Source organism: Hemibagrus wyckioides, linkage group LG13 (genome assembly GCF_019097595.1).
Source record: "Hemibagrus wyckioides isolate EC202008001 linkage group LG13, SWU_Hwy_1.0, whole genome shotgun sequence".
Taxonomy (NCBI): Eukaryota; Metazoa; Chordata; class Actinopteri; order Siluriformes; family Bagridae; genus Hemibagrus; species Hemibagrus wyckioides.
Genome location: NC_080722.1, coordinates 15,304,255 through 15,322,951, shown reverse-complemented (window position 1 = coordinate 15,322,951; position 18,697 = coordinate 15,304,255). Strand labels below are relative to the sequence as shown.

The 18,697-nt window shown below is 39.3% G+C and overlaps 1 protein-coding gene across 1 annotated transcript in view; it reads left to right on the top strand.

Moving 5' to 3' along the window:
• Window positions 1-15,641, top strand: part of spata20 (spermatogenesis associated 20) — a 40,088-nt gene extending 24,447 nt beyond the window's left edge. Inside the window, exons 15-16 of the mRNA XM_058406786.1 lie at window positions 1,234-1,314; window positions 12,914-15,641. Coding sequence (XP_058262769.1) covers window positions 1,234-1,314; window positions 12,914-13,084 — 252 coding nt within the window. The 3' untranslated portion in view covers window positions 13,085-15,641. The remainder of the gene's footprint in view (window positions 1-1,233; window positions 1,315-12,913) is intronic.
• The last annotated feature ends 3,056 nt before the right edge of the window (window positions 15,642-18,697 follow it).

The following is an 18,697-nucleotide window of genomic DNA, read 5'->3' as shown; positions in this document are numbered from 1 at the left end:
CTCATGCTGGTAGGCTACTTTAACGCTTGTTTTTATTATTTTTTTCACCAGAGGCCAAAAAATGGAAATTCCTTCCAGTTTTGGTGGTGCCCACATTCTGAATTATATTTCCTAATGTCATGGCACACTCTCCAGTAGCAGTTAGTGGCACATAGGAACGTAGATATGCAGAAAAATTTTATTAATATTCACTGAAAAAATGGTTAGTTTTTTTCACTCATGTTTATATCTGCAGAGTAAATGGTGAAATCAAATCAATTTGTGCTCTCTGAAATGCCCCAAGTGCTTGTTCATAAATATCTTAAACTTGAAGGTGTTATCTAACCATTAAAATTCAGCGTAAGGTTATCCGAACAGAGATAAAAATGTCTCACACTAAAGATCACAAGTGTTCTGGCTAATTTTAGATTAGATTTGTGGCAATAAAATAATTCATATGTTTACACTGTTTCAAAGTGTCCAATAAGATTATTTTTTATTCTGCTGGCAGAATGGAACAGCAGCTGGTGTACTGGTAAGTGGGGCAGTGGTGGCTCAAGTGGTTAAGGCTCTGGGTTGTTGCTCAGGGTTCAAGCCCCAGCACCACCAAGCTGCTACTGCTAGGCCCTGAGAAAAAGGGATGCTGTATCATGGCTGTCCCTGTGCTCTGACCCCAACCTTCAAAGTTGGGATATGTGATGAAGGAATTTCACTGTGCTGTAATGTATATGTGACAAAAGGCTTCTGTTTCACCCTTTCTATAAAAAGGGTTCAATTCTCCCTGTGTGAATGAGAGTCCAATTTTCTGTGATAGACTGCTTTCCTGAATAGGTTGTATTCCTGCCTCATACTCAGTGCTCCCAGGAAAGGCTCTGGATCTGCCATATTGTCTTCCTTTTTGTACCACAGACTTGTGACATCTTGACGTCTTGTCAGTTAATTAAAGTTTCAGTATAGTTACTATATAGCTTGAGTGACTGGATCAGTGTCACCTGCTGTCAAAGAGCTGAATTGAAGCTACACTTTGTCCGTTTGTGAATGTGATCTTCCCAAGTTTCCTCCTGTGCAGAGATATCAACCCATCAGAGCTTACCTGGATAGGAGAAGTCATCTGTGGGAGAGAAATAACAAACTAGAGGTCCAAGCGAGGGCAGTCTGAACTTCAGCACACCTGCCCACCTCATTACAGCAACAGACAAACCTAACTCCCTTCCATTTCTTTCTTTCTTGATTTCTTACTTGTTTCTTTCTTAGATAATCATCTGTGGTCAACCTGATGCAGAGGACACAGCCAGTCTCATTGCCTGTGTCAACTCCCTATTTCTTCCCTATAAAGTAAGTCTTCTTTGCATTTTTGGTTTATTTAAATTTTCTTTTGTATTATTGTAAATCAATACAGGTTCTTATAGAAAGCAGAAGAGGTATTTGAATAAAGCAGATACAGTATAAATTCATTCTATATTATTTTTAAACACTTAAAGATCTTTTTCCTGTGGATGTGTGGGACAGATCAGTGTCACTAAGATGTGTTCATGATGGTTTGTAAAGTGTGTGTAGAGAGAAAAACACCTTTCAGGTGTCTGGCTAGTTACTTCTCGTTTTATGCCTCAGGCAGAGCAGTTATCAAGTCACCTTAATTGAGTCCCAATTGGCTAGAGCTTGTGGCTACAGTGGCCAGGGGCCTGGATGCTATCTTTCAACCACATGGTCAGTGTAGGGCCATCATCATACTGAACAGGTCATCATAGTTGCAGATTGTCCCTTTTTCATTTTGTCGAGCTCACAGCAAGCTTGTGATGTTATATGAGAGTGAGAGTGAGAGTTTTTCACTTTTTGAATAACACCCTGATCAGAATCCTATGTGAATTAATGCATAGTCAGAGCACTAATGTTAATCAGTGAACAAAAGTAATCATGCCCAAAGGTCAAGTTGTTAAATTTCATGCACACTTCGTAAAGCCAGAGTGTGGGACAATATCTGCATAGCGCAACATGTGCAGAATGATTTGGGAATAATTAGTAAATAACCTGTGGTTACTGTAGGAAGCAGCCAGAGGCCTGGCTTTGTGCTTTTTTTTCTTTAACATAAAGGTCATCATAGCTCAGAGATAGCATTTTCACTCTTTCTGCCCTTTTCCCCAGCTCTGCACATAAGGCCCCTCACTCAATAGCGGTGACAAAAAGAGCAAACACACGCGCACAGAATAAGCATGGCCTTTTGGGCTTTTACTGCTACCTAATGTACTCAGGGAGAAACCCCCCCGGCGTGTTCCTTTCTTCATTTATTTCTAATCTGTTTACTCTCCTCATGGGACTGAAGCTGGCTAGCCAGGGAAATCTAATATTCATATGGATGTCAGTAAAACTTTTAAGTAGACATTCATCCTCTTTATTAGTGAAGCAAATAAAGAGAAATTAATAAAGTAAAGTGCATTAGAGATGTAAAGTAGGCAGCTACAGATCAGCGGAAATGAGCCTTGCCTGCTTTTGTGCTTTATCACTCTGTCTGAATGGTGTGTGTTGCATCGTTTAGTATCCATGTCTCCTCTTTTTACAGTGTTGTAACTTAACAAGGAAATGTCCTTGTTATGATAAGTGACTCCACACTGAGTTTGAAATTTGCTGTACTCTTCCTGCGGCTAGCCCTGTTACACTGAGATCCCTGCAAGAGTGATTTGAACTTTCCCTCATAGCATGACCGATTAAAAATGACTGTTGTTTTGCCTAGCACAGAATTTAGTGTCCTCAGCCAGCCACTGTCTCCAGGTTGTTAACATCAGACCCTGGTTTTGACTTGACTCATAGCTGTCAGTGTTCACTATGTGGGACACAGAGTGTCAGCTCCTATAAGCTGGTTGCAGTGTAGTGACAGAAACACAGAGCTGTCCCCTGTTCCACTGTCCTGCTGCCGTCATTCTGATTAGCCTCGTCTGTCTCTGCCGGTCTTGTAGCTACAAAACACTCTGACTGTGAGGTAAGAAGAAGTCTAAGATAAAAGTCAATTATCTGAGCTCCCCATTCAGATTAGTTCACACCTCTGAGGTTGCCAGATATTTTTAGAAGCATTAGGGTTTGTCAGTAATGTTTAGACCACCTCTAAGCACAAGCACTTACCTTTAACCCGCCCCCCAAACAAAATTGTAAATAAATCAAAATATGATGTAAAAATAATAAAGAATAGTCTAATAATGCTGTATATGAATGTGAAGATTTAAGTAAAACTTTAAAATAAAAAGAAATGTAATAGATGCCTAACGTACAGTAATATCAATATATTAATACATGAATAGTCCTAATTGTAATTATTACATTAATCATGGCAAGTTTGGTTTAACACTATTGTCACCATCCTCATTTTTGCCAACTTACAATAATGTAACACTTGTTTTGGTTTTCACTGATGTACAATTTCACATCATTAGCACAACAAAATGTAGCCATGAGAAACTAAATTGAAGCCATTCAACTGTAACATGTATGTGTGTGGGATGTAGGATATATTACTTTGAAAACGTTCCCAAAGTTTAAAAGATAAGCTAAACAAGCACTCGTCTGCTATGCTTACAGCTCAGTTTATGGTTACTCATAATTTTATCCTTGAGAGAAGCAATGTCTCCATTTAAGATGCTGTCTCCTCTGATGTCCTCTGTGTGAAAAAAGGGGTGATGCTATTAATTAATTAATTAATTAATTAATAGCAATTGTTATAGTATTTATTTATTTTATCTTTTTCTTCTTCTTTCTTGGGCTAAATCACATCAGTTCCTAGTCTGATGAAATCCATGTGCACAACAAAACCCTTCCCACTCTTCGTAGCTATCTCAACGCTGAATATGTCCCATGTTGAGTGAGAAGTGATCCGTCACCTTGTTTTGGGTGCAGTTTGACTCAAATAGATCTGTCATCTAGAAGGATACAGAGGTTTCTGCGATTCGCCCAGCTCCCAGTTCATTTTTAGATGCAGTCCACATCTTGTGAAATGCAGAGATTTATATTTTGGCCTAAATTCAATTGTGCATCCTCGTGGGCTCAGAATGTTCTCACGGTTCCATTGCATTTGATAATGGGGAAACCTCAGACTATTGCCTAGACACAGCTGGGCATAAGGTTGTGGAAGCTTGCAGTAATGAGTTAGTGATGCTAGTTAAAAGAAGATTGAATAGAATTTCATCTGCCCAGGTGATGATAAAGAAATCGGGCAGCCCACGCAGGAACCTATTCTACAGCCTCAGATGGGCCTGGGCCTGAATTGTTTGCTTAATTGACTAAGATATGACCGGCAGTCTCATCATCCTGTTGATTGCACAGGTGGAAGAGCCTTTTGAAAAATAGATGACTTTCTCTTATTGAGCTGAACCTACAGGCAAATCATCATCCTTACCTTAAATCCTCTGGGAATGCAGCTATTCTTAGAGACCCAGGGAAAATGCTGTTATATTTTGGTGTCTATTGACGTGTAGCACGGTGACATGACATGATCCGTGTAGTGCTAAACATTGGTGTTTCGAGTTACAGAAACCAGAAACCTTGAGAAAGACTTCATGCATACTGTATGACTCCATGTTGGAAGGGTATAGCCAAGGAAAGATTATTAAAATTACTGATGCTTTTCATTTGCAGAGTCAGCACTAGAATCCACAGTAATGGAAGTCATTGACTTTAATCAAGCTATTATGGACGGATGGTGCTCTGCAGGGAGTGGCTGCAGTATCTGTAGAGCTTTTCTCTAAACAATACACTCAATACACTGTACATTATTGTCATATATTTCCTCACATGAGAGCTATATGTCAACATACCAATATCTTTGAAATCTAGAAACTCCCACCCCTCCTAAAGCAATGGAGATCTGTTTCCATGTGCAAAATAGGAAATTGAATTTTATAATCAGAAGCCCAGAGACTGTAGTAAATGATATTTCCTCCACACAAACTGAATTTAGAATACCACTGAATTCTCCACCACACAAGCAGCTGGGCAGCAGCGACCTGAGACCTTTTATATCACACTCTGTGAAGCACTCCGTTGCCAAACTGTCAATTAAATTACGTCCATGATGGACTATACTTGAACATAATGGGCTGATCCCAAAAGCACTGCAGCCCAAAGATCTTTGTGCAGTGGTAGGGTGAGCATCACACTGAACTCTATATGTTATGATGGACTGTACAATACTTTTTGGGGAACTGGACCATGAACAATATTAAACCTTTTGTGAAGCGCTGCATTTACATATTAACATATTAAAATTTGGCTGCTTAAATTATAATCAGCATACACACCCATGGTAATTTTAGAGACTGTACAGTTTGGCCTAATTACCACCGTGGAATTAATCAAGTTAGCACGGATAAGAGTGTAAAATTCTCTGCATGTGCTAATTGCTTGTTCAACCCCAGTGAACTCTTGGCCCAAGTGTATTGAAATTTTATGAAGCTAAACCTTTAGAGCATCGACTAAATGTTTTGGATGGCAAGGGCTGAAAATGCATTTTGCTCGATACATTACCCAGTCATATTTGAAAATGCTTTTTAATTTAAATCTAATTATTGTATCAACTGTCCATTCATTTTCACACATAGTGTGTAATTGCAAGGAATGAACTACAGTGTTTGAGAATCCCCGTCCTTTTTAATCTCATCTGTGCTTATTTATTTAATTCAGATTTTCAGCAAGACTCTTAAATCCAGAGAAACCCCTTAATAAATCAATTCAACACAAATCACACTGTAGAAAATTAAGATTGATTAAAATTGCTGGGACGAATCTCTCTGTGCTGTGATCAGGCTGAGCGTATGGTGATTACATGGCCGAAATCTCTGGAGAACAGTTCTGATACACGAATATTTAGGAAGCAGCACTCTATCTTTCTGATAATGGCAGCCAGCTGTTGGCTGCAGTAATTTGACCTCTATGTCCAGAGGCAGATGAGTCAAGCTTTCATTTATGACCTGATGTTATAATAGTACACGTTGAAGTTTAGCTTGGTGCCTTTGAAACTTCCAATAATTGTGTCCTCTTTGCCAGGGAGCCAAAAAGTGTGAGAACTTCATCTAAATGAACTTTAATTAAATGTTTAAATATTTCGTCTAAGTTAGCCATAGAGCGTTCTGTAACTGAACTTTCCACTGACAGAGCACATTAGGTCCATTCTTATATTGCTTGTTTTTGGGTTACTGAGGTTTGGCTTAAAACTATTTAATAAAGTGACCAGTCAAGTAGACAAATAGCTGTAAAAACATGATTATAAATAGAACAGATTTGATAATGATGTGTTTTGATTTCCACCAGCTTAACAAATTGTAAGAATCCATAGACACCCCTGTCTATGCTTCATAGACCCCTGGTGTCCCCAGATCCCACTGTGAGAACCACTGCTTTAGGCCAAGTAGGAGAGAGAGAGAGAAAGAGAGAGAGAGAGAGAAGAATGATGTCAACTCTGTTACAAAAGTTATAAAAGTATTTTATTAATATCTACTGGTTTAGCGCAGTCATAGGGCTTTCACAGCATGGGGTTTCACTCCAAGACTGATGTGTTTCTTTTTATTTGCATGGCTAGGTTTGGCATAATCCAGGCCCAAAGGACTTGACTTTTAAGGATGCAAAGAGTGTTAAACTAAGTAATTATAGAGATGAATGGATGTGATTGTCTAACAAGACCTTAGAGACATGACAGCAGCCAGAGAGGTTTAGGGAGGAATTCTGAGAAGGAACCAGTGTTAGCATAAGAAACAGAAAGGTTGAGGGCAGGCAATCAAACACAACCATGCTCCAAGCAGGGCTTACAAACTCTGCAACAGAACAACAAAGATTCACTAAACCAGAAAGCACTGCTGTTAATCTCCATCCTCTGTCTGAGGGATTCACTAAGAGTGATGCAGGTAGTACTACTCAGCATTTTTTAGATGATTGACTATTATAGAATAAAGACACAGAATATCCAGATATATCTGTTTAATTATGCAATGCAAATTTCTATCTGTTCATTGTGTAATCCTGCATATTAAATCATAATTCGCCTTCATTTTCCTCAAACTCTAACATTCCTTACTCAGTGACAGGACGAAGAATGTATTTAATCAGATATTCTCTCTAAACATCCTCTATAAATATAGTTATGTACTTTATCACCACATTTGAACTGTAGTAATAATCTATCCAGTTAAAATAAAGAAACTGTTTTTGCAAGAACACTGTTGACTGCATACCAATTTTCTGACAAGTGTCTACAGTGGAAGAGCTGAGACACTCTTCCTATTTAAGGGAATCTGATGAAATGGCGATATATAATTGGTCTTCTGTTGTCTTGCTGCTATAAAAATGCCTCTGTGCCCAGGCGACCGCAAGCTTGTGAGGTATTCTCCTTTCTCCAGTGCTGAATATTAGTTCAGGTTGTACTTTGGAACTCTTACGGCCAACATTATCAACACAATAAATGGTACATGAAGTTCCTGGAAATTTGCCTGTATGCGTTGTTAAATAATAAGGAGGCAGACATTAAGATAGAGACACACCCTCCAGAGAATGCAGTATATGTTCTGGACAGTCTGTGACTATTTCTAATCATAACCATCTAAGATAATGGTATTTTATTTACTTAATGGTCCGTGCAACAAAAAAGTGCAGGAAGAGAGATTTCATAGTTATCTATAATAATAATTATCTATCAACAACAATAATAATGGTTTGCCTCACACCTTCAGGGTTAGGGGTTCGATTCCTGTATCTGCCTTGTGTGTGGAGTTTGCATGTTCTCCCAGTGCTTCAGGGGTTTTCTCTAGGTTCTCTGGTTTTATCTTCCAGTGTGAAGACATGCTTTGTCTATAGCGTGTGAATGGGTGGTTGAGCGTGTGTGTGCGTTTTTCCCCCGCGATGGGTTGGCACTATATCCAGTATGTGCCCCAAGGCCCCTGGCATAAGTTCCCATGACTCTTTGTATTATAAACAGTGCAGAAAATGGATGGATTGATTCTGAACATGTTCATGTTTATCACAAACACTTCAAAGCAAAGCTGAAGCAAGCATTTCCTTGAAATATCAAATCAGTGTCCAGATGCATTGAGGAATACTTTGGATTGTATTTAAGTACAAGTACAATTAATTAAATGTAGCACCACTGAAAGAAATGTGTAAGTAAATTCTGTATTATTATTTATTTTCTATCATATTACACAATATATATAGGTATTTATATGTATTTTTATTTAATATAGTACATAATATTTCTGGATCCACATGTACACTGCGGTTAAGGCTTACACACCTTCTCTGACATCCACCTACACACACCCATCCATCTCATGCTGATCTACAGACATCTGGTATCAAGCATCCTAACCTCAGGTGCCTCAGACCATGAGCTGGATTGCTCCAGACGATTTAAGTGCCATCTCACAGTCCTTCTTCTTCTTCTTCTTTTTTTTATGTCAGCCGCTGTCAGATTAAACAGGATCTTTGTCTTTGTTAATTAATGTCATAAAGAGTGGGCTGCATTCTCCACCCACCTATATTTAGAGCCTCTCATTTCCTCAAGTGCCATCTGTTTTCTGACTTTCTGGTGTAAGAAAACAGGTGCAAGGCTCCTGACAAATATATATCTGCTTTTAGACATCACAGTCTAAAACATTTTGAGATATGTGTGTGTGTTTTTCTTCAGTTGATGTGCTGTCTGAGTAGGTGTATATTAGCAGTGTGCTGCTCCAAGATACATTTTGACATATGAGGCAAGAGTATTTGAGAGATTTGTGAGAAATAGAACTGGATTTTTTTGTGAATTGGGAATGTTCTGCATGTGGTGTAGACTAAAGTATTTGTAGCACAATTCATTTTTACCTAATCTGTCATTATTTATTTTTATTATATATCGAGAACAGCTCTAATTTGGTCTAATTTGAAAGCAATTTTGCCAATGATTCCAGTTTTTCAAATGGTCATGTTACAGAGACTCCATTAGTAAATGTTAAATAAATTCAAATAAATGTTAAATAAATATTCAAGTCCTTGTGAATGTTTTACTGAATGAGTGCATTAATATAACCCTATCATTTGAATTACAGCTGGAACTACTGTCAGAGCTGCTATTACAGAAAATTAATCAACGTCTTCTGAGCAGTTAGATTCACTTATTCAACACTACTGTGATATAATATTCTGTTAGTCACTTTATCTTCTATAAATCCACTGTTTTTTAGACCTGCCACTTTGATTGTGAAAGGCCACCTCAGGTAGAAAAAGGATCGACCAGTCGAGCTTTAGCCCCGGATTTGTGAGAAAGCATTCATTATCCCCAGCAGAGTGTTCCCTCAAGTACTCCTTCTGAAAGCCAAAGGCTGCTTTGCTGTTGTGTGAAATCTAGTCAGCAATTAAGGAGAAACCCTGCAGAGAGTTGAGTAATAAAGAGCTAAAGTGGCTGCAAACATCGAAAATCAGCCAGGTCATGGACAGCCCTGTCTAAATATGTTATGGTATACTGTGTGTCATTGCAGGAGATCTGTCAACTAGCTAAAGAACCCATTAAAGCACCTCTGTGCTTTGCGTGTCTGTGGCAGAATAGAAAAAGATACACAACTCTCTGCTTAAACAGTTAATTATCTTTTCACAGAGGAAATCCCTGACGTGGAATGAATAGGATTTTTGTTTGACTTTGACCATGGTATGGATATTGGTGTCAGATGGGCCAGTTTTAGTATTTCAGAATTGTAATTTTAGAAACGTATTAATGGTTTTCACTCATAACCGTCTCTTAATGCACTCTTGCTGATAATAGATATCAGAAAGAATTGCCAGTCTGGTTTGAGCTGAGGTGTTAATAGTAACTCAAATAACCACTGTTTACAAATGTGCTGAGCAGAAAAGCATCTCAGAACACACAAAACACTACACATTAATGTGGATGGGCTCCAACAGCAGAAGACCACATCAGGTTCCACTCCTGTTATCTAATGAGGTCACTGAAACTGAATAGATAAAAATAGATACAATATTGTATCATATTTTTTCCCCATCATTCTGATGATTGATATGATCATTAGCTGAAACTCTTGACCTGTATCTGCATGATTTTATGCGTTGTGCTTCTGCCACATAATTGGTTGATTTTATAATCGCATGAATGAGCAATTGCACAGATGTGGCTGTTTAAGTAGCCGGTGAGTCTGAATTACTGTCTTTTACATAATAGATTGTTAAACATAATGCAATCCATGCATCTGCAGTATTTATACATTTGTTAAGGTGGCCCTAGATGATTACACATTAGCCACATATCTCTGGAGAGGTTAATGGAGACAGTGGAAAGAGGTTGACATGCTCCATGCCTCATGCACTCAAAAATAAACTAACAGCAGATAATGAAATGAGTAATGGCCATGTGCTCCACCTGTGTGTGCTGACAGCTTCAAGCTCTCTAAAGCAGTTCTAGTCTGCTAGGAGACAAACCTGATGAAATTCCCCAGACTAATCGACTCTGTGTGTGTGTGTGTGTGTGTGTGTGCAGGAGAATGAGCTGACAGACTGGAAGATGGATATCACAGTGTGATCGTAGTGATGGAAATCATGGCTTAGATAACTCAAGGGAATTGAGGGCCACTACTAGGTGTTGTGTGTGGAGATCCTGACAGCTTGGAGATGGGAATCACTTTGCAAGATAAGCGTTAGCGAGAGGTTAGACAGGGAGCGAGGTGTAAGAGTGGGGTATGTTCCAGTTCTCCATCAGTAATGGAAAACTGAATGAGTCATAAGACAATTAAATTGATGGTTATTATTGCATTTGGTTGGTGGTCTTCTGGTTGGTAAGAGAACTGAGATTTAGAACAAATTGAATTATATTTGTTTGGAATTGTTCACATTTAAGGCATTACAGAATTGTGTCTTCTGACTCAAGTTCTTCCCGTAACTTCTTTATTATAATTTGGTGAATCACTGACAGAGGTTCATACACCCAGTATATGTTTAAACAAGGGCTTTTGTGGGACACAAGGTTTGACCGTCTACACAGAGTTATGTAGATCTCTAAGATATGAAGGAAGAGGTCTCAGTCTGTAACCCTAAAGTGTCTACACACGTTCTGTGTTTGGTCTGCATGTTGTTTTTTTTTTGACGTGCCGCCTTGGGGGTGTCACTGCACTCCGAGCTTCGTTCCTGACAGCCCATGTGTGATGTCCCCTCATGTCTGACAGGAAGCTCCAGGCTGCTAGCAAACAGGTCACGGTGTAGACTTCTCCATGGCCTCTGAGTCAATATAAAGTAAGAATCCTTAACACTAGGCACAAGCGTTGTTGCTTGGGTGACTGAAAAAAACCCCAGCTTTTACAAGGTTGAGTTGTTACCATGACTGTCAAAAGATCACAATATGGAATTTCTTTTCATGGCCAAAAGAGGTGAAGAGAAAGCAAATGGATTTGCTGCTTTGTGGCTGACTAGATCCTTCAGCTCACAGGGTTTTCTTTTAAGTAACCTCTGTCATATTCTACAATATGCTTTCATAAGTGGGTCTGTTTTTTGGGGGTTTTTATGGAAAGTAGATTTCCCTCCAGTCACTGTCTGCACTTGGGTAGCTCTGAATTCCTCTCTGTGCCTAAGCATGCTTGTTTCCCTCCTGCTGCTTTTGTATTGGATGGAAGGTGAATGCCAATAAGTTTTGCCTTCTGTTATAGGAGTGAAAACTCAGTGTGACTACCCCACTGGCCATCCCTGCTGCTGTGCTAACTGGACCTGCAGTAAAGCATTGACTGTCAGCCAGCCCCCTGACTGGCTTCATCCTTGATTGAGTTATTTCAGGCTTTTCTCTCTCAATAAAAGTGGTGGGAAGTGAAGCCACAGACAGAACCCAAACCTTGAGAATCAATAAAACTGCATTATGAACGGTTGGATTTCATTGCTTGTGTTGTTAATAGACCAGTGCCACAAAGGCCACATTGTTATACACCGACTGTACTGTATGCTGTCTAATAAAATCTCATACATTTTTCTTAGAGGCATGGATAGTTAAAGACAGGTCAGGGTCATCTCTCTAGTGTCTTCAACGTTTAAGAGGAACTACCTAGATGCCATTGAAGTCTGGATTAACCAGTTGTTAGCAGTTTTCTTCCCCAGCCAATCCTTCCTCCCCACTTTTCGCTTATTTCTTTTGATTGAATTCTAGGTTATTTTGTATAGCACTTTTAACAATGGACATTATCAGAAAGCAGCTTTCCAGAGCTAAATTGAGGACATAAATTCTAATTTACTCATAAATGAGTAAGCCAGAGGTGATGGTGGCAAGGAAAAAACTTCCTTAGACGATATGAGGAAGAAAACTTGAGTAAAACCAGACTCAAAAGGGGCGCCACCCTCATCTGGGTAACAGCGGATAGTGTGATTATGAATAATTGCCTTCTATAATTGTTTACTATACTATACTCCTCACTTTAACATGAAATCTGTTTTATTGAAGTTGTCTCAAGATAGACAGTTCTCATGTTTATTCTTGTGGGAGAGTGGGATGTGGGTATTTGGTGCACTCTTCTTCGACATAATACAGTGTGTGAGCTTCTTGTAGTGTGCACACCCCTACGTCTACCATACAACTGATAGCAAGCAGCTGAAATCGTATCGTATGAGTGGGCTCAGTGATTCTGGGCTTTTGAACATCATGAATGTGGCATGATGGCACATTTACATTACATTTACATTTCTGGCATTTGGCAGACGCTCTTATCCAGAGTGGCGTACAAAAGTACTTTGAAGTCTCTATCAATGAATACATCAACATATAAGCCATAGTGCCATAGTGATCACCCCACTTCCTGTGGCCTATCATAGTTTATACCATCCAGAGGTGTACAAAGTGTACATTGCATAGCAGTCATAGTTATGTCTATCTCTTATTATTTTTATCTACTGAAGTCGGTTTAAGATTTTTCTTAGTGCTATTTATCTCTTATGTTCTTTTCAGGTTCTCATACTGGCAGACGGTAATACAGAAGGTTTCCTTTACCAGAAGCTGCCTGTCCTGTCCTCACTGATTCAGCAAGAGGGTAAAGCCACTGCCTATGTGTGCCAGGACTTCACCTGTGCCCTGCCTGTCACCTGCCCACAGGAGCTCAGGAGACTCCTGCTAGAGTAACGACTGATCTCACTAAAGTGACCTATTATAGTGGCATTATAGGTTGTCACAGGACTATACAGGTGGTGAGAAAACTGCAGGGGAAGGGGTTAGATGCAAGGTTGGTGGAGACAGTCAATTTTTTTTCATGTGTGTCATAATAACACCAGTCAAGAAACAGTGGGAAAATACTGATATTATACTGTGAAACTGGGGTTTATTAGAAAAACTGCTCTGTATTGCCTACGCACTATTAGACTTAAACTCTGTACCCAAATATAATCAGAAATTGTAATTTTTAGCAGAAGTGCTTTGAGATTTAATAACCAAACCTGCTAAATGCCACAGGGGATATATAAGCTGTATGTGCGTAAAAAACAACAGCATGTTTTCATCAACCTGTCTGCACAATGAAACGGTTCCAACTCTGGTTAAAACACATCCTGCTCTCCCACATTAGATTTCAAGATCAATATTTCAAGCAATGAAACATAAAATGTGTGCATAAACCAAGCTCTGGCTTGAAAGAATACTGAAAAATCTCACAGTGTAGCATTCTTCTAGCATGCAGTCTGTCTGTGTGTGCCTGCTGCTTATTATCTATTGATGGATAGAATTTTACATGAGGACATTCTCTTAGTTTGGGTGGGTTTCATAATTTAAAAGATGCCTCAGGAGCATAACTTCCATTACTCTGATACGTCTCCAGTTTCTTTGCACTGACACAAGCGTTGTTTAATACGGAAAGACAAAATGAAGTCGTTTGTTCAGTCTCGTTCTTTGTCTATATTAAGGCCATTCTGAAATCTCTCATAATGTATCTCATCTGATGTTTGATCTGGACTTCATGTGGTTAATATGAGCTTAGGGCTTTAGTGTGATGTGAATGGCAGACAGCAACACAGCTGTGAGTAAACCAATGGAAACAAATGAAAGGAAATCGAAAACAATGAATAAAACTCTGGCATTGTGTCTCTGCCACAATCTTTTCTCCATAGAGACAGAACAAGAGGCAGGCAGAAAATCTGCCCTACCCATGAATAATAGCACAGAGAGTAGAACCAGACAAATTTGCCATCAGTAGGCGCTGATTGTCACTGCCAACTCCCTCCCTGGCATCCCAGGATCCACTGGGAGCCACGTTTCCCAGTAAAATGAGCTGGCAAGCAAGCTTTTACAAAAGAAGCAGGTAAGGAGGGGCTGTGTTCTAGTTCTGTCCTGTCCTCACTTCAGTCACTGCTCATCAAGAATCACTACAGCTCAGCTTTATTCACATCTTCCACATCAGCTTGTTTCTAGCACAGTTCCTCAGCTGGTTGGAAAAAGATCAGCACTGTGCTTCCCTTGGTGCCCATTCCTTTAGAAGTCTAAAAAAATTGTGAAAGATTTCCTCTCGATATAGTCCCCAGAGGACAGAGAAACACAGACCACAATTTCTTATACTGCTTTTTTATCCAAATGTTTATCTGCTTTTTCTTGGTATAAAGCATTGGGTTCACAGATTTACTAATGCATGCCATGGAGTGTGAGTCAGGACCAAGTTACTAATCTGCAAGTCTGCATCAAATCTCAAGTCAGTGAGATTCAAGTTTGAGTCAAATCTCAAGTCACTGAGCTGCAAATCCAAGTCCAATCCCAAGTCCACCTTAACCTGAGTCCAAGGCATAACTTTTGCTTTTTATCTTCTTCTTCTTCTTCTTCTTCTTCTTCTTCTTCTTCTTCTTCTTCTTCTTCTTCAGCAATGGCCGTATCCATTATCAAAATAATAAACATCTCTGCCTAATATGCATATTTGGGCATTCTTTCACTTTAAATATAACGCTTAAACAAACAGCCATCAGCTATTAGTCACATTTCTATCCGTGTTCCATATAGTAATCTATTTCTATCACGACTCATCTACATGCTTCCCACGCTGTCCTGGGAAGAGATACAATAATAATAGTTCCAAATTGTAGTGTGTGTATCCAGAAAGACATAGTAATAATAAGCACCACTTTATTTCTGTGTTAACTTTAGCTTTCTAATCATGCGTTCACCCTCTTTACTGTATGAGGATAAACAAAATTCCATCGTAGAACATTTTGGCTAGTTTTAGTTAGTTTGATTTATGTATACTAATCTTTTATAATCTACTGTAACTAAGTATAAGCTAAAGAACAGTGTTTGTTTACTTGCATTTGTGCTAGAAACACTCCTTTGCTGACAACACAGCTCTGCAATTTATTTATTTATTTTTGCCAGTGTTGCATTTAGTTACTATGTTGAAGAGGCTTTTATTGTCATTTCAACCATATATAGCTGATGCAGTCCATAGTGAAGTGAAACGACAGTCCTCCAGGACCCTGGTGTTACATAAAGACGCAGATCTACATAAGACAAAACGGAACTAAAGGTTAAAAAAGTAAAATTAACCAATTCACATGTTGAGCTGCATGTTAATAGTACTGTAATAGTTTACTGTGTCACTATACTGACAGACAAACCTGCACACGTAAGATTACAAAAGAACATTGTGTTTATTTATTGTCTTTATTTCCAGCATCCTAATGCATTAGTGTTTTTTTTTTGGTCTCAGGTTTAAGTTGTAATCAAGTGTGACTTGACTCAATGTTCCCTCCTTGAGCACCTATCTCTGCCTGGAAACTCCAAGATCCATCATCTTCCACCCAGCCTTGGAGCTCTGGAAGTGTAGGTCCCCTTGGAGATCATTATTTTGAGGGGGTTTTAGATCAGTGCCTCCTTATCTTTAGCAGCGGCCTGTGTAATAAGGCCACATGAGGCCCGGTGTACCTGGGGTCATTCCTCCATCCTAGTGTGGGAATGCAGCAGCACTGAGAGAATGTGCATGGGATGCCTGTGTACTCCTTGGAGCCCCTGTGAAAAAATAGCCAATGAAATACCGATTGTGTAATAATTTCAAATGTAGAAAATATTTCGCAATAAATAATTAGGATTGTAGTAGACCGGCAAATTGTACATTTTGTATTTGTACAGGCATGCAAGCAGGGTGCTTTTATTTATCTTAACCACAATTATTAGGTATGATATTTTCAGATGCACATTTTGCAGGGCACAAAGCTAAAAAGTACAGGAAGGAACTGAATGTGATTGGTCTTAACTTTATGCTTTGTGCTTAGAGTTTTCACTAATTATTCTCCCTTTTTAGATACAAAGCACATCATGGGCCTGACTTGTTATTACCCATGTCTCTTTTATGTACATTATGTAGATAATTATATACAAAATGTAGCAAAGATGTGAACTAGAGTCACATAAGTTGGAATCCAGTCAGACTTGGTTCAGAAGTTTGATAACAAAACTTTACTTTTTTTATTGGATCGAATAAAATGTGGACCGAACAGGCTGGAAACATGTTCCCAAAGATTGTTAGGTTCAATTATAAGCACTAAAGTGTTATCAGCAAGAATTAAATTGCACATGGGGAACGGATCACAGATGGAGGTGCAACAACACCACTCCAGTTTTTTAATATTTCAGGCTAGATGCAGATGTACTTGGTTTTTCAATGTACAAGCAGCACCATGGCATCTGTTTTCATTATTTGCCTCAGTGAGCTGGGGCTTGTGGTTTCCAGGGCCAAACCTGAGCTCAGGAGGTGTCTTGGACACTACTCTGCGTTTCAAAGGAGGTTTAGTCCCACAAGGTCTCTGTCTTTTGTGTGTCTCAACACAAACCAGTGTTAATAAATGCATAGACTACAAATGCCTTGAAATGCAGAATGATATCTACACCTCCCATGTGTTTATTGTACAGCCTTATTGAAAATAGCCTTCGGATGTTGATTATAATTATTTTCTTTTTTGCACCATTTCTCAGCCAAATCCTGTGGGGACTGACCAGTGCAGGATGAAACAATATTGACAGAACTGTGAACATTGAACCATACTGTATGTAGAATGTATTGTAGAAATATGATTAGTGTCTACGCTGTATTTAAAGTGACCAATTTAATGGGAACACCTGTCAATCACCTTTCACTCACAACTTATTCTAGGGTTTACCTAGAATAATGTGAAATAAATAAAAAAAAAAGTAAGTGGCAACACATTTATGAAGAGCGAGGTTAGAGGAGAATGGCTAAACTGGAATGCTGTAGTAACATAAATAACCACTCTCTTCAACCATGGTGAACGAAAATATCATCCTATAATGCACAAAAAATCAAACCTTGAGCACAACAAATCGATCCTAGCCCTTGGATGGGATGGGAACAGCAGAAGACCACATCAGTGCTCCACTTTTCTCTGCCAAGAACATGAAACTGAGGCCACAATGGGCACAGGATTATCAACACCATGGTTTTTCCAGCCAAGGGTTTTTCTAATCTTTAGCTGTCCAGGAGTGGAACCTGATGTAGTCTTCTGCTGCTGTAGTCAGTCTAACGCATGGTTTAATATGTTCTGAGATGCTTTTCAGCTCACCATGCTGAATTTGCTCTCAGTTCCTTGCACTTATTTCTAGCCTTTCCTCATTTGCTTAGAACCCTAGAAACTGGAGCTATTATGGGAGGAAAGCAAGAAAAGAAAACTAGCACGTGCAATTAAAGAAATTAAACTCACCCACTCTGTTACATAGTTCTAAAAAGAATCTTTCCCCCGAGTGACGATCTGCAAAACTCTTATAGGGTGCTAGATGTTCCCTTGCTTTCTCAAAGTGTGCTGTGTTCTTGTAGTGCTATTTATTTTGTCACTCTGACAACACAAGAGCCTTTCTCTTTGTCAACATTCTGACTTTTTTCAGTCTTGTTAGCATGAGTGAGTCAGTCTTATAAAAGGAATGTTTCCAGCAGCGCCGAGCCTTCATCAGACTTTGTCTAAAGCAGGCTGGAGAGACTCACTGGAGGACTGCTCAGGAGGTTAGGCAGCCATTGATTTCTTCCTGTGTATGTCTTGTGGCATATCGGTTGATAATCGGTAGGATATCTGCCCCATAAGGAGGCTGTGGAACCCTCTGCTCATGCCATGTTGATTATACATCCATATTCTATTGATCTTTTGAGCAGGAAGGTATCTCTTTCTCTCTTTCTCTCTCTCTCTCTCTCTCTCTCGGTGTCTGTCTCACACACTCTCACACACGCACACACACATGCAAATGCGCATCATGTTTTACAACATCTGAGTCATGAAAGAAACTTTGGATCAGATGCATTTTAACCAAAATGTTGCATGTGTTCTGGCATGTAAACCCTCTTGTGAGTTGCCTTTATGGGACGGTTAGAAAACGGCTGGAGAAAGGTAATGCGCTGCTGACAATGCTTCAAAGAGTTTCAATACCACTTAATACAGCCGTTCAAGGGTTTAATCGCCTGAGTCATTTTCATGTATTGCTCTACTTCAGAGTTAGTCAGTGCCCTTACTCCTGGGTCATCAAGCTACCCGAGTGCCATACGCGGTGGAATGTTTCTGTCCCAGATCTGTTCTTCCCAGGGGATGCAATTAGCCATCCCTTTTGCTTGTTCTTTGGTACAAGATCACACTCCACTGCGTGTAACTAACCAGCTAATGGCTTTTTGATCAATAGAGCAACACAAGTTTGAATTTAATGTCAGTGTCACTACACTAGGTTACTTTGATTGCCCACATGTGTCCACATCCCTTGAGAACAAGCACA